The sequence below is a fragment of the Podarcis melisellensis genome, assembly GCF_964234715.1.
Source record: "Podarcis melisellensis genome assembly, chromosome: 9".
Taxonomy (NCBI): Eukaryota; Metazoa; Chordata; class Lepidosauria; order Squamata; family Lacertidae; genus Podarcis; species Podarcis melisellensis.
The window spans coordinates 36,953,452-36,967,753 of NC_138541.1; the positions used below are offsets into that span (position 1 = coordinate 36,953,452).

Sequence of the window (14,302 nt, forward strand, 5' to 3'; positions counted from 1 at the left end):
CACTTCCCTCTGTGGTCCCCTAGTCTCGTGCCGTGGCCCCCCATTTATCCAATTTTCACCTGTTGCCCCCCTTGGAATATCCTGGGGGCTCCCAGTTGGGAAACACCATACTAGATGGGAGAGGGTATGTGTTTAAGTAATTACATGGTTACTGTAATGTGTACTGAGTGTATTCATTTTCTTCTCCCATCTGCTCACGTTTCACTTTTCAATCACTTCTTAATCTTTGCTCAAAATCTAAAATGAGCAAGATTTGATGGATCAAGCACCCATGCTTCCTTGGAGGATCTGCTACCATAGATGGACAAACATTGGGCTGGAGCAATGCTATGTCAGGCATGTTTCCATGCCACTAAAATCAAATAATTAAGTTAGTTATGACTAACTGATTATAGTATTGGGAAATTCAGTAAGCAGAGTGCGTACTTTGCACACAAAAGATCCCAGGAACAATTCCTGGTGTCTCTGGGAAGGTCTCAAAAAGACTCCTGTCTAAAACCCTCAAGAACTACTGCTAGTCAGTGTAGACAATGGACTGACCCAGTATAAAAAATCAGTTTCCTGTGATCCTTTTGAGATTAAAGGATGACTTGCTCCAACTCACTGTTTCCCCATTTCTGCAAGGGTTGCAAAAACAGAAAACCTTGCCTTGTCTATGACGAAGGCATTCATCCTTCAGCGCATAAGAGCAATAAGCAATGCTGAATACTTAAGTTAGTTTTTCCCGTTTCTCACAGTCCATTATGCTGGTTAGTAAACATGGATTGATCTACTTATTTATTTTAGAATTATAAAGGATTAGGAAGAATAATATTCCCAAATACATTGTGATCTCCATGGAAGAGGAGTTCACTGGAATCCCTAAGCAAATAATTGCTAAGCAAATAAAACAGGGCACATCTTTATTAGCCACACTTCTAGCTGGTTGAGTACACAAAGGCAGCAACATAAACTTTAACTTGCCCAGCTTAAATGCTGGATGGCAACTTCAGCAATCAGCCTGGCACAACTGTTGGGGAAATATGGGAAGAAGAGTGGTAAGCAGGGTGGGGAGAGCATCTGCATCAGGTCTCTGTGCCTGTGGGGGTGCAGAAGAATCCCATTCCAGTAGTTGGTCTAGTTTAGAGTGACCAAAGAGACCCTCTAAAGTAGGCTTGGGGAACCTTTGACCTTCCAGATGTTGTGAACTACATGTCATTGTCCTTTGCTGTTGGCCATGCTTAATGAGGCTGATGAGAGGTTTAGTTCAGCAACATCTGGAGGACCAAAGGTTCCCCACGGCTGCAGTAAGGATTAGTGTTGAATCCAAAATCTGTTCATCCCAAAGGTTGATTTCCTACCTGAAGAAAAAGTGCCCATTCCAGAAGCAACATAAAACATAGCCAAACAATAAGGGCTAAAAGATAAAATCGCTTTGAGCATAGGAAAGATGAAAACATTCCTGTGTCCCAAAAGAAAACTATTTGCAAGCCCCCAAACCAGCAATTAACTATAAACACATTATTTTCCCTCAGATATCAAAAGTAACATTCCTACTAAACACCACCACCTATGTAAATTACTCAAGAATTCACCATAAACATTTACTCCCAACCATCAGCAATCATCTGGGGAAAGTAAATATTCATTCCAAGGGCAACGCCACCTATGTCTATGAAGATATATCATACATGTTCAGGGTCTACTTCTTTATAATGTTGTGCTCTAGCTACCCCCCAGCACCTTGAAAACTCCAGCTCACTGCAGAAGGTTGCATTTTCCAATACTCAGAAGCCTCCTTGAAGCTGAGAATCCTATTACCCATCACTTACTCTTTATCCATCAGATTTCCTATATAACCATTTTCCAAACTGGATATGGCATAGTGCGTACCCTGAGCAATGCTTTTTAGTGCACACTGTTTAAGACCTTTTCCAGCTGAAATAGTTTTGGAGACCAGCCCTGAGCTGAATTTAAAGGCAGCATTTAAGAAGATGAACGATCAATAGTTCAGATAAATCTTAACTCATTCCTTTCATTCCTCGGTAAGCTGGTGGATATCCCCACAATGTGTTTCTTCACAGTTATATCCACATGACATTTTCATCAATGAAATCTGATAATTTAACATCTTTTTCGTAAAGAGATTTTTTTGGTTTTGATTTTTTTAAAAAGAAGATTTCAACAGTCTATGGTCTGACAAACAACAAAATAGAGCTGATTTAACAAATGAGTGCCCAATCAATGATGCACTGAGGCACATGACAAAAGCAAGTCAAAATCCATTACAGTCAAGAGCATCCTTTAAATTCCACTTCGGTGCACTGACCCTGTTGCTCAATGCTAAAGACTTTACAAGTTTTTTTCCGGAAACATTCAGAAGAGCTTTTGTTTTGGCATTCACTCAGCTGCACCTCACAATTAACACCGCCAGACTCATCTCTAATCAATTATTCATAGAGATTACTAGCATATCTTTTGAGCACCTTAACTTCACATCAGAAGTGTGCGAGGGCTGACACATGCATGTGTACATTACAGAATAAAAGGCAGACTCTAGGCAGGTTTTAACGCTAAATGAGAACAAGGCTAAAAGAAGTGAAATCAACATTTTCAGTCAAAGTTGAGCTTCAGGCAAGCTGCAGGCAGTGCACAGCGTGAGAGAATTTGGCTCCAGAAAAGTGCCCATGTGTTGACAGCTGAAGAAGAGAGTTTGAAGGCTTAATGGTAAAAAATGTTCCATCAATGATAATGTTACACATGACTCCTCTGACTGGATTTGCTAGTCATCGCCACATTTCCTGGCAATCAATGACACACATGCATACATATACCCGCCCTCTCAAATCTTTATCATTAAAAAGAAAAGCACTCCGCTTATAATTATGGTGAGCTTGGCTACTTCAAATTAAACTAGTAGAGGATATTCATACAAAAGTCTAGACAGCGACTGTGACAATATTTAGGAAATTTAGAATATTTTAGGAAATAGAGAAATCACAGACATATGGAAACCTGCCTAGTCTGTAGGGCTTAGGGATCACCAGCATGGTGTTCATGGGTACAGTGGCACACCTGAGATCTTCCCCTGATATCCATGAAGCCTCAGAGACCTCCCTCCACCACTCACTGCCCCCTAGTCATGAAGTAGTGAGGGTGGTTAACTCTTTCCCCCTTGACAAGTACTTAGAGCTTAAGGTGGAAGAGTGCAAATCTTTCCCATTACCTCTTTCACCCACATGCTTCTTGAGGTTCAGATTAATTCTACTGAATCCAACTTGTACTCAAATCCCTTGAAAAAAGCAAGTGTGCATGCGCTTTCAGTCTTTCTGTCTTTTTCGTGCGGCGTGGCTGTTCTGCAGGAGTGGGGACAGAAGTGACCAGAGGGGTGGTATTCACAGCATATGTTCTAAAATCCAAATGAGGCTATGGGTTTATAAAAGCTGGTGAAGCTTGGTATAAAATGTCCTGGTTAATTGGAACTTTGTTCCAATCAGTATGAAACATATCAGTCTGTATTACAATCTAATTACAAGAATAAGGACACTGTGGCTCTCCAGATGCTGTTGAACTTCAAATCCTATCATCCCTACTGACCACACTAGCTAGGGCTGGGGGAGTTGGGAGTCCAACAACATCTGGAAAACCATGGGTCCCTCATCTGTGATCTAATACATAGGGAATAAATCTAGAGCAGTGGAACTCAGAACACACTGTGAGAAAATGGTACTGCTGGAAATGCTTTTTAAAAGGTACAAGGATATGGATGGGTTAGGAGTTTTCAAGAAGCAAGAGAGCCTGCACATTGATTTCCCCCTCCCACCTGCTTCCACTACATATGAACTGCAGCATTCATACATCATACACACTGAAAAATATATGAATGATCCCAACAAGGTTACAATATAATCTATGTGAGGTAGGAACAAAGATCAAGATGGCTGTGAACATCATAGAAGCTTCAATCAGCACTTATGTTTCCTCATTATTTTGGTGGAACATGGCAACATATTAATACCTGATAGTGTGTTAGCACTGTTGGAATTTTGTTCAACAGAGGCCTTGGATTGGAAGTTGCAGTTGACAGCACCAATATCTATCTATCTACCTCTCACTCATCCTACTTTACATGTTTCACATCCTTTATATCTTTCAGAAAGAAGTTCAAGTATTCTCGCAGGCAACTTCCCCTTCCTTTTCCAGTGATGCTGCTACTACATTTTGCCCCAGCAAAAGATTCTAACATTTTAAAGACAAAGGGAGGGAGAAGCACCAGGCTGTCCCCTATGTAGGCAGTGGTGGCCCTTCCTTGAGACAAAATTAGTCTATGACTCAGACATAGGATTGGGGCATGTGGCTGATTGCTGCCTTCCTTCTGCTTGTTGCAGGACTCCCAGCTGTGGCTGCCATCACTTGCAGCTCCATAACCCAGCCGCCGCCACCCTGCCTTCATAGTGCCTCATTCCAAGACAGGGTCCTTCCCTCAGAGCAAGGCGTTGTGGGAGAGGTGGTCCTGAAGGAGGTATGTGCTACCGTTGCTTTGCCACAGTGCAAATACTGTTAAACTTATAAAATATTGTTTGCCACCACAGCAGGGCAGCCAGCAGCAATGCTACAGGGCTTTCCAAGGGCATCTACCCCCCAGTAGGGGCCTTCCTGAGACTGAGGCACTGTAGATGAGATCATGGCCCCAGAGAGGCTGAAGCAGCACCTGTGCTGCTGTCACTATATCATCTAAAAAACCTGAAGCAGAAGCAGCTGGTCAGCTCTTGCACCACTGGGATAGAGAGGAAAAAGAAGGCAGCTTTTGCTGGTCTGCCCTCAAGTAGCAGAGATCTAAATGCTATGCATTTTCTCCTCTCTCTTGAAACAGAAGTTTCATAGTTCATTGGCAGAGGACATGCTTTACATGCAGATGGTCCCAGGCTCCCTCCCTGGTATGTTAAAATAGCAGGGCTTGGAAAGATTTCTGCCTAAGTCACTGGAGATCTAGTATCTCTAATGTTCTTATACAGAAATCATTGCCATAAGAAAGTGTAGCAGTTTCAAAAATTAAAATCAACTTTATGGAAGATAAGACTATTAACCATGATGACTAAATAGAGCCTCCAGGTTCAGAGGCAGCACATACCTGAAAAAAACATGCTAAGAACAAACAAGGGAGGACTACTGAAAACCCTGCTTGTGGGCTTTCTGGAGATATCTGACCAGCACTATTGGAAACAGGGTGCTGGGCTACACAGATCTTTGGTCTGCTCCAAAAGGGTTCTTCTCATATTCATGCAATAATTATATGAATACTTGCAACTCGGGTACAGTATTTTCCCCTTAAATATAGAAGCAGAAGATATTTACACCTCAACCGTAGCATAAGCAACAGAGACTTTGAGCTGTTTATACTTGTTAGCTTCCATCAGATTTACTCCATGTAATGCCTTCCTTCTGTGAACAGCCAACCTCGGTATAAACTGGCTGAAACTACATGTAGTATGTAATAGCAGTCATTTCTATAATTATGACAGCTGGGGTGAAACCAAAATCACTACCACACAAACTGCCTTGGTGGTCTATACATCACTGAATCTCTGGTTCATTCAAGTTTCTACATGCACAGGCAAAAAACATATGCATGTGATAACATGCATGAACCAGACTTTTAGAAAAACTGAAGCTATAGCTGTTGAATGCCATGGCCAGCCTACTTTGAAGTTTCATGGAAAGTGAAAATGCTTTGGTTTGATTTTATCTCTACCTAAAACATGAGAGAGAGAGTTTAGCAGGAAGAACTAGCTTACCATGCGCCCTTGGTTTCTTTTTTTCTTACTACTAAACATAACATTTAAGAAATTCAAATCATTCAGAAGTATATGATGTTAATATTAAGCTTTTGAATGAAATTCCCTACCACTAAAAGAAGTTGACTAACACCAGAAAGAGAACCATCCATTCCCCTCAATTTAACATTTCTCTGCAGGGTATATTTTTGTGGATGGGGCACTGCTACTGCACACACTTCTAGTGATAAAATTGCTACAGGTGAGGTTTAAAGAATATTTGATGACATGAACTTTATAATTAGAACAGGAACCTTAAAAACATTACCAATCCAAAACCACACCACATGTACTACAATTTGTATAGACTTCCTGTCCATGTGGCCTTGACCGTTGTATTCAATGGAGGAGTCAATTTTGCATGTATCAAAGAATCAATACACAACCATCCAGAGAAAAATGCACATGCAAACTGGAAGAGTTGGCTGAATTGGGTCAACTGCCTAAATCAAAAGATGTATATAGATGGTTTATAATTGCAGTAATTTTTATTAGCCGGAAACACACATTCAGATGAGAAAACTGCAAGTGAATCTGATTTTTAAATCCGTATTTGAAATCTTATACTATTTGATCATCATATTAGTACAACTATTACATGGCACAAAGCATGCTCAAAGCTATGTTCAGCATAAAGGCCACATGCAGAAGGAACTTAAGGACATACATAGAAATAAATTTCAAAACCATTTCCTTTCTACACATTTAATAAACATTGGATCAAAATACACAAAAATCATATATGAGATTAATGAAAAATAAAGTCAAAGGAAAATTGTTCCCTGCACCTTTATCATAATTCATATTTCTATTCAGTCAAATTCCTTACAGGTTTTCTATTTTAGATTTATATTCATGAATTACATAATTTTAATAAGTGCATTCTGCAAGCCGAAAGAAATCAGTCCTCTTTTGGTAACAGTATTTAATTCCAAGCCAAATCAAAAGGCCTTAAGATGTGGGAATCAATGCCTGACTATCTATAGTTAACTCACCAGTGACGAAAATTCTTCAGTCCCATCCAGACATAGTCTGCTCTTTGCCATAACCTTTTAAGATCTGAGCCAGGAATATGTCTGTCTATCCATCTGTATCAATAGGGATGCTTTTATTTCATATCTATATAATGTGTATTGTCCCACGCTAATATTGATTGAAGGAACTCAGGCAAAGCAGTGTCAGCTTTTATTCCTACAGGAAAACCACTCAGCTGAATGGCAAGGCACTTAAGGTCAAATCAGGATTCATCTCACTTTGTTGCTATGCTATATATAAACTGTGCAGAGAAAATGCAAAGAAGAAAAAGAACCTTTACAGGTATGCTCAACACTATCAGTTTTAAACCCTCCCACACCTATTGTCCCACCAACATTTCTGTGGTAAACCCATCCAGTGCATTCCATTGAAATATTGGAAGTGATGAAGCCATCTAGCACCAAAGGAGAACACTTTTAAAGAACAAGTATTGGACATATGGTAATATGCACAAATTGCTTTAAGGTGATAATGAGAGTATGCACAGAGAGTCTGGGATATAGACAGCTTTAAAAATAGACAAATTATTGGCAAATAAGTAAGAACCACTGATATACCTGTTAAATAGGAATCAAACCATTGCACTCAAAGGAAAAACAATTAATTATGAAATCATGACACAAGCAAATGCGACCAGTTATTATATCCTAAGAACACTCAATCACACCCGGTTCCTGAACTTTCAGTCCATTGATTGAACCTTCAGCCCGATTCTGAACAATTCAATTTTTATTTTTACATGTTGAACATAAAAGACAAACAAGCCCAGAATGTGGAAAGTCAAGGAGAAATATATTAGAACAGAGCTTGGGGACAACCCGTACAGCTAGAAAACTGAAATGTTTGTGTACTCCAACTAATATTCCATTTTATAGATAAAAGGATACTATTTCTGGAGTGTCTTCAGCAGCTAGACAATTTTAAGATCAGACACTTTACAAATAATTAGCACCTGAAAAGCCTAGTTGGACTAGGAGTTGCCATACAGGTGAGACCAGGGGTCAGCAAACTTTTTCAGGAGGGGGCCGGTCCACTGTCCTTCAGACCTTGTGGGGGGCCGGACCCACCCTCTCCCAAAAGGACCCCCCTGCCCGCCACTCACGCCGCAGCCGCCACTTGTCTTTGGCAGCGTCATCGTCGTCCTCTGCCTCAGCCAGCGATCTGCGGGGCGCAGAGCTCATGCCGCTGGCCCGGGCAGTGGAGGCAGCCTCCCCACTGCCACCGCTTCCTCCCGCTTGGCTCTTGGCCATACGTGGCCACCTCAGTGGGAAGGAACGGGTGTCACCCAGAGGCATCTGTGGCTTCAGATTGGCTGCAGGAGCTTCCTGCAGCTAATCCAAAGCCATGCCAGCGTCACAGAAGTCAGACCCCACGCAGCGAGGCCTCCACACTGCGGCGGTTTAGCACGGGGACTGACCGAGCGGGTGGCAGGGTCTGCAGGGCTAGATTTACGAGCCCGGTGGGCCGCAACCAGCCCCTGGGCCATAGTTTGCCGACCCCTGATTGAGACCAAACACACACACGCTTGACAATTCAAAGATAAAACTGAATGAGAAAATTTATCTAAGAGGTAGATTTAATTCCTTATAAGGAAATAAAGGTCAATGATAATTACTCCCATTGGATGGTACCCAACTAAATCATCCTCCAAATAGAAGCTTTTAAATAGGTCTGCTCTTCGTCAGACACCACCCAATGATTTCAATAAAGTGTCACATTTCTGGAAAAACTTAAAAAGATAAATGGGGAAGGAAGGTCCCCAAAAAGTTAAGAAATGGCTTGCATAAGCAAGTTATTAGTTTGTTTTACACTTAGCCTGTGTTTTGAGAAATGTAGCCTCTGTAGGCAGTTGTATACTTTCTACTGATCAGCTTCCTCATTCTATTGCATATTGCTCAAAAACATAGAGTAAAATCATCATAATGGACACTACTCTTTCTAAGACTGCACAAATACCAAAGTGTACTTTCACTATTATGTAATGAATCAATATGTGCTACTGATGGCTAAGGGATATCAAAGTCCCCATAGCTCAAGGAAAGGCCCTTAGCTCTTGCCAAATTATACACTTCAGAGTAACAGATTTGCTAGTGGAATATTTTTCCATTTTACTGTTGATGCACTCACCAACGCTCTGAGAAAGGAAGACAAACAGCTAAATTACTGAACAGGATTTTACATCCACTGTAATAACAAAAGAACTGTGAAGGTTCTAGGAAATGGGTCAGGAGAGTGGAGCTGTCCAGGATATAATCATGAGTAAAGAAAATGCCCATTTCGTAAAAATGAATGTGTCATAGTAGCATTAGTAAAGGGAGGGGAAGAACATTAAGTTTATTACTGTGACAGTTTCAAGTATATAATGCAGCAAAAGAAAAATAAAGGAATACTACAGTCACACAGCTGAATTTCTACCCTAACACTTTGCAATGATGTATCAGGGTGCAACATCAGAGTAGCAACTCTGATGACACCACACTGCAGTCTAAGAATTCAGTTGTTAGGACATGTACAGTGGTACCTTGGGTAATCGAACACCTTAGTTTTTGAACAAATTGGCTCCCAAATGTCGCAAACCCAGAAGTGAGTGTTCCGATTTGCAAACATTTTTTGGAAGCCGAACATCCAACCGGCTTCCACAGCTTCCGATTAGCTGCAGGAAGCTCCTACAGCCAATCAGAAGCCACGCCTTGGTTTTCAAACCATTTCGGGAGTCGAACGGACTCCCAGAACGGATTAAATTCAAGGACCAAGGTACAACTGTATTAAAATAAGGTTACCAAAATACTTTAGCATGAAATTGCAACCACCTCATTAACCATTTTGCTTAACTAATCAACTTATTGTTCCCAATATACATGTTTCTCATTTTGTCTTGGGAGTTGCTGAAATCTGGCGGACGCAGCGCCGGGGGGAGGGGCAGGTACATGAAGACAAAGCAGTGGACAAAAACTGATGCTCCTTCTTTTTTGTCCATAACACTCCCCCCCCCACCTATGGTAAAGTAAGGCAATATCACTAAATGGTTTCCTGGGTTGTCTGCATTAGTAAACCATGGGAGAGGTATACTTCTGAGCTTTATGCTTTGAGTCTTCCCTGTATTTTCTCAGTGGATTTCAGATTTAACAATTCCAGCTATTGTTTATGTACCACTTTATAACTACCAGCAGGTGTTTGTGTATTTATGTGTTGTGTGTGTGTGTGCTTCTCTTCACTGAGAAAACTGTACTATAGTAGCTCTAAAATATTTGTCTGCATGTAGTATGGTGATAGTGTGCTTTAAAAAAAAGGTATAAAAGAACTTATGGAAGTTCTCCCAGGTTTTGTAAAAAGAATTGTGGGGTGTGTGCACAATGGATAGTCCATTAAAAAGGAACCTGCTTTTTCGATGACTTACATATTTGGTAAGCAGTGCAAAACTTATGCAAAAATAAATCATCAAAACCATCTATTTCTATAATCAAAGAATCTGAAAGAAAGGGGGTGTGGCATTAGAAAACCAATGACTTCAGGCCACAGAAACTGAATTGCTTAATGACTAGGGGATGTGGCAACAGCAACACCAGAACCACACATTACTGAAATTATTGCTGCAATTTAACATACATTTAAGTAATGGACAAGCGCATGGTAAATTTTATTATCTGTACAGTTCTTCTGGTCACAGTCAGTCTTTAAGACTCAAAAGGCAGACTTAGGATAGGCTTCTCTAGGGGTTTGGACAGTTCTACCATTAATCTTCCAAGACGCATGGGACAAATGCTTCCTGCTGTTACCTTGCAGCAAAAGGTAGGCATCCACTCAGGCGAAGCTGAGTGAGAAGAGAAACGTATTTTCAATTGGTTCAACAGTTCTGTTCACAATGGAAAGGTACACAAGGCAAGATTACCTACATAGGAAAATATTGTTTGGGACAGACATGGTATGTGTTTGGAAGCGAGTGGGAAGTAATTACAATAATATTAAAGAAAATGGCAGATTTTGCTTCTTAACTCTTCAGTGGCTGGCCTTCAGTCTAACCTTTCATTTCAGCAAAAGCTTATTGCCAAAGCATGAAAAATGTGAAGCAACTATGATAATGTTCAGAAGCTTGAACCATATTCTTAAAAACAAAAAAACAAAACAAAACAAAAACAGCCTCAGGGTGAAACTAGATGTTCTGCACACACATTCTGCAGCCCACATTTGTCAAGGTAATGGGAATGCATGGCCAAAGGAGAGCATAGAGGGGGGAACTGGTATTTAAGACTTCCCAAGTCCACCAGTTTATCCCTGTAAATGCCCCCTCCCTCCCTCAGCTCTTCCTCTCCCTCAAACAGGCCTTTTTTTAAGGGCGCTAAAGCCAGGCTTCATTACAAAAAAATAATCAATTAAAATCAGCCTGGAAGGCATTTTCAGAGAGTAATTGGTAGGCAGAAGGAAGGACTAAATATTACCCACCCAGCCACCTATTTTGCTTTGCTAGTGTACTTTTCTCCACCCCACCATTACAAGGACATAACAGAGTTGGAACCCTGTATTATGCCTATGCCTAGCTCTACCCTAAACACTGAGCTAAATCTATGTGCAAATCAGAAGCTGCTTATTAGGACCAGCTGCTTAGAAGATGGTGAACCCAAGGCCCACATTGAAATGTCATTTTACCTTCATAAACTTCAAAGAAGCCGGTGCGCGGTGTAAATATTGACAGGGAACTTAAGTTCATCAAGCTGTTCAGCTGTACAACTTCCATTTCCCCCAAAGGGCTAGCAAAGGAGCACTGCTTAGCCCACTGCACCCATACGGTATAAAGACTTATTGTGCAAAAGTCAATATATCATCTCAAGATGAGAAGGAAAAAAAATCCCTGAGCAACCCTAACTATAATCCGTAATTGTCATTAAGAGCTCTCATTATACAGAGCAAGTGTAATTAGAGCATCATGCCCTCACAGGATGCAGTGCACAGAGAATGCTAGAAGGCTTCATAAATCAGCGCCAGTCTCCTCCCCTTTGCCACAAGAGAAAAATATTATATTTACATACGTTAGATGAGAGAAAAGGCCAGTTGGTCCCTACAAAAATTAGCCTAAACGCTATCCACAATATCTTGTTGGGCTCCCCATTTCATTATGCATCTCAGAAAATAAAAGGGATAAAGTTTGCCATCAATAATTCTGAACGTTATCTGCTGAATCCCGCAGATTCCAGAGCATTAATAATTCAAGATCTTGTGGGAATTTTGTCATGGTGGAGCTACAACTTGTCTGCAAACGGAGCTCAGGGGATGTTCAATATGATCTATTCCAGCATATGTGCACAATTGCTACATTCATCACGATGCAAGGAAAACATTATCTTTCTTCAACTTACGGTTTTTAAGAAGATGTTTTTGTAGTTTACACAATAAAACCTCCTGAGCATTTAAAAAAAATAAAAATAAAACCCAGGGTTTAAGCACATATTGCTATTTAAATCATGCTAAAAAAGAGCCACTGTCTCTCTGGGTATACACTCAGCGCCTGGGTCTTGTGCTTTTTCACAAATGAGCAATTTGGGTGATTATACAGGCATCGTAAAATGGAACGGAAAAAGAAAGTAATCCAATTGCATAGCATGGCCATGGAACATGGTATAATCATAATAATAGTACACAAAATGATGAGGCTAAAACAGCTAAGGAAATGTTCGAGGATTTAACTAAGATAATGCTATTGAGCTAACAAAACTGCTTACAAATTCACAGTGACATACTTGCACTTTAATTTGTTTTGCACAAATTATGTTATGCACCCTTTTCATACTTCAAAAAAAATTGTGGCAACGTTTTGTGGTAAGACAAACTTTTTACAAAAAAACTGTTTTTTATTCAGTGCCACCTTGTTCTTACATTGTTTCAAGGCAACAATTCTAAAAAACACTTACTAGTAGTAAGTCTCACTGAACAGAGCAGAACTTATTTTTAATAAAGCATGAATGAAATTATGTTTGTTCCTCATTCATTCAGTGTAGCAGTAGAATGTGTCCTGTTCTTTATACAGTGGTTTTGGTTTCTGAACTTAATCCTTTCCGGAAGTCCGTTCTTAAACCAAAGCATTCCAAGGCGTGCTTTCCCATAGCAGCGGGGGACTCAATTTACAAATGGAACACACTCAACAGAAAGCGGAACACATTCTGCTTCCAAGGCAGGTTCACAAACCAAAACACCTACTTCCGGGTTTGCAGTGTTCTGAATCCAAGTTGTTCATAAACTAAACTGTTCTTAAACCAAGGTACCACTGTACTTAAATTTTATCCAAGTGTGTATCACTTTTACCCTTGTGTGTATCAGAAAATAACTGCTTTTTAGCCTACTGAATAGATTGTCACAGTAAGTTTGTGCTTTGAATTCCACTTTCTCAAAGCACTTTGACAATGTATATTATTATTAGCACTAGCAATATTTTGCACAAAGGACACACATCTTTCCTATGGGCCAACAGCTCCTTGACAGAATATGGCCAAAGCCTTTGCAATGCAGAGCTTTACGCTGCCAGAGATATACAATGGGGCACAACTTTCTAGAGGTTCTTAAACTGGAATGCTGCACATTCCTCCACTGCTTTTGTAAAGAAAAAAAATCACTTTACTCTGAGCAAAAAGTTAAACTGGGAGGTATAAGTAGTACTGAGCTTTGGCAAGTGGCTACTCACTTTTCATACAGGAGTTTGTAAGGACTCTGTACTAGCTGGCATCTGTCTGTTTCAGGAGACAACCGAGGAGTATACTGGAGTTAACTGAAGTATGATACAGTAAGTTTTAATACTCTGCAATTGTGAGGGCAGGCCACCTCTTAAAACTTATTTGCTTTACTAAACTGCTCTACTGCTTCAGATTCCTCCATATACCCACTTGCCCCAGTCTGCTCCCCTCTAGATGTTTTGGACTACAATTCCCATCATCCCTTACCACTTGGAGATTATGGGAGCTGTGCCCTTATGATCATGGGATGTAAATTATAGAATACCCTGAACACCTTGTCAAATCAGATAACAGACATTACAAAAGAGCAAAAAGCCTCTTTATCAGGGATTAGGAACCAAAGTATTCTTTGTCCCAGGAGAACCATCTCAAAATGCTATTTATCCCAGAGCTATTCTCAAATTATTTTTTCAGAATAAAAATATACGGGTTTTTAAGCATGTGTCCTCAGGAAAGAGGGGGCATCTGTTCTCTCCACAGTCTCTGCAATAACCTTTTACCCATATTTCACAGATGGCCTCCTTTTCACTGTCCCTTGGCTATGATTCCATAACTTGTACCTGGTTCCATTCATTTACATGTAAATTACAGGGGAAATGATAGATTAGAAACCTTAAATTATTTACTCCTGCCCTTTGCTCCCACCAAACTCACAGCTGAAGATGAGCCAATGCATACATATCTCCCCTTGTTTTCTTTGAGCACAGTATACCCTCTGATCACCTCATTTTGCAT

The 14,302-nt window shown here is 40.4% G+C and overlaps 1 protein-coding gene across 8 annotated transcripts in view; it reads right to left on the minus strand.

Annotated features, from left to right (window-relative positions):
- SLC10A7 (solute carrier family 10 member 7) overlaps positions 1-14,302 on the minus strand; it is a 126,595-nt gene that overhangs the window by 67,629 nt on the left and 44,664 nt on the right. The window contains exon 6 of one of the 8 annotated variants that reach the window (XM_081926173.1): positions 13,518-13,564. The exons of the other annotated variants lie outside the window; for them this stretch is intronic. Coding sequence (XP_081782299.1) covers positions 13,550-13,564 — 15 coding nt within the window. The 3' untranslated portion in view covers positions 13,518-13,549. Of the gene's footprint in view, positions 1-13,517; positions 13,565-14,302 lie in introns of those variants that run through there. 8 annotated transcript variants of the gene reach the window in all.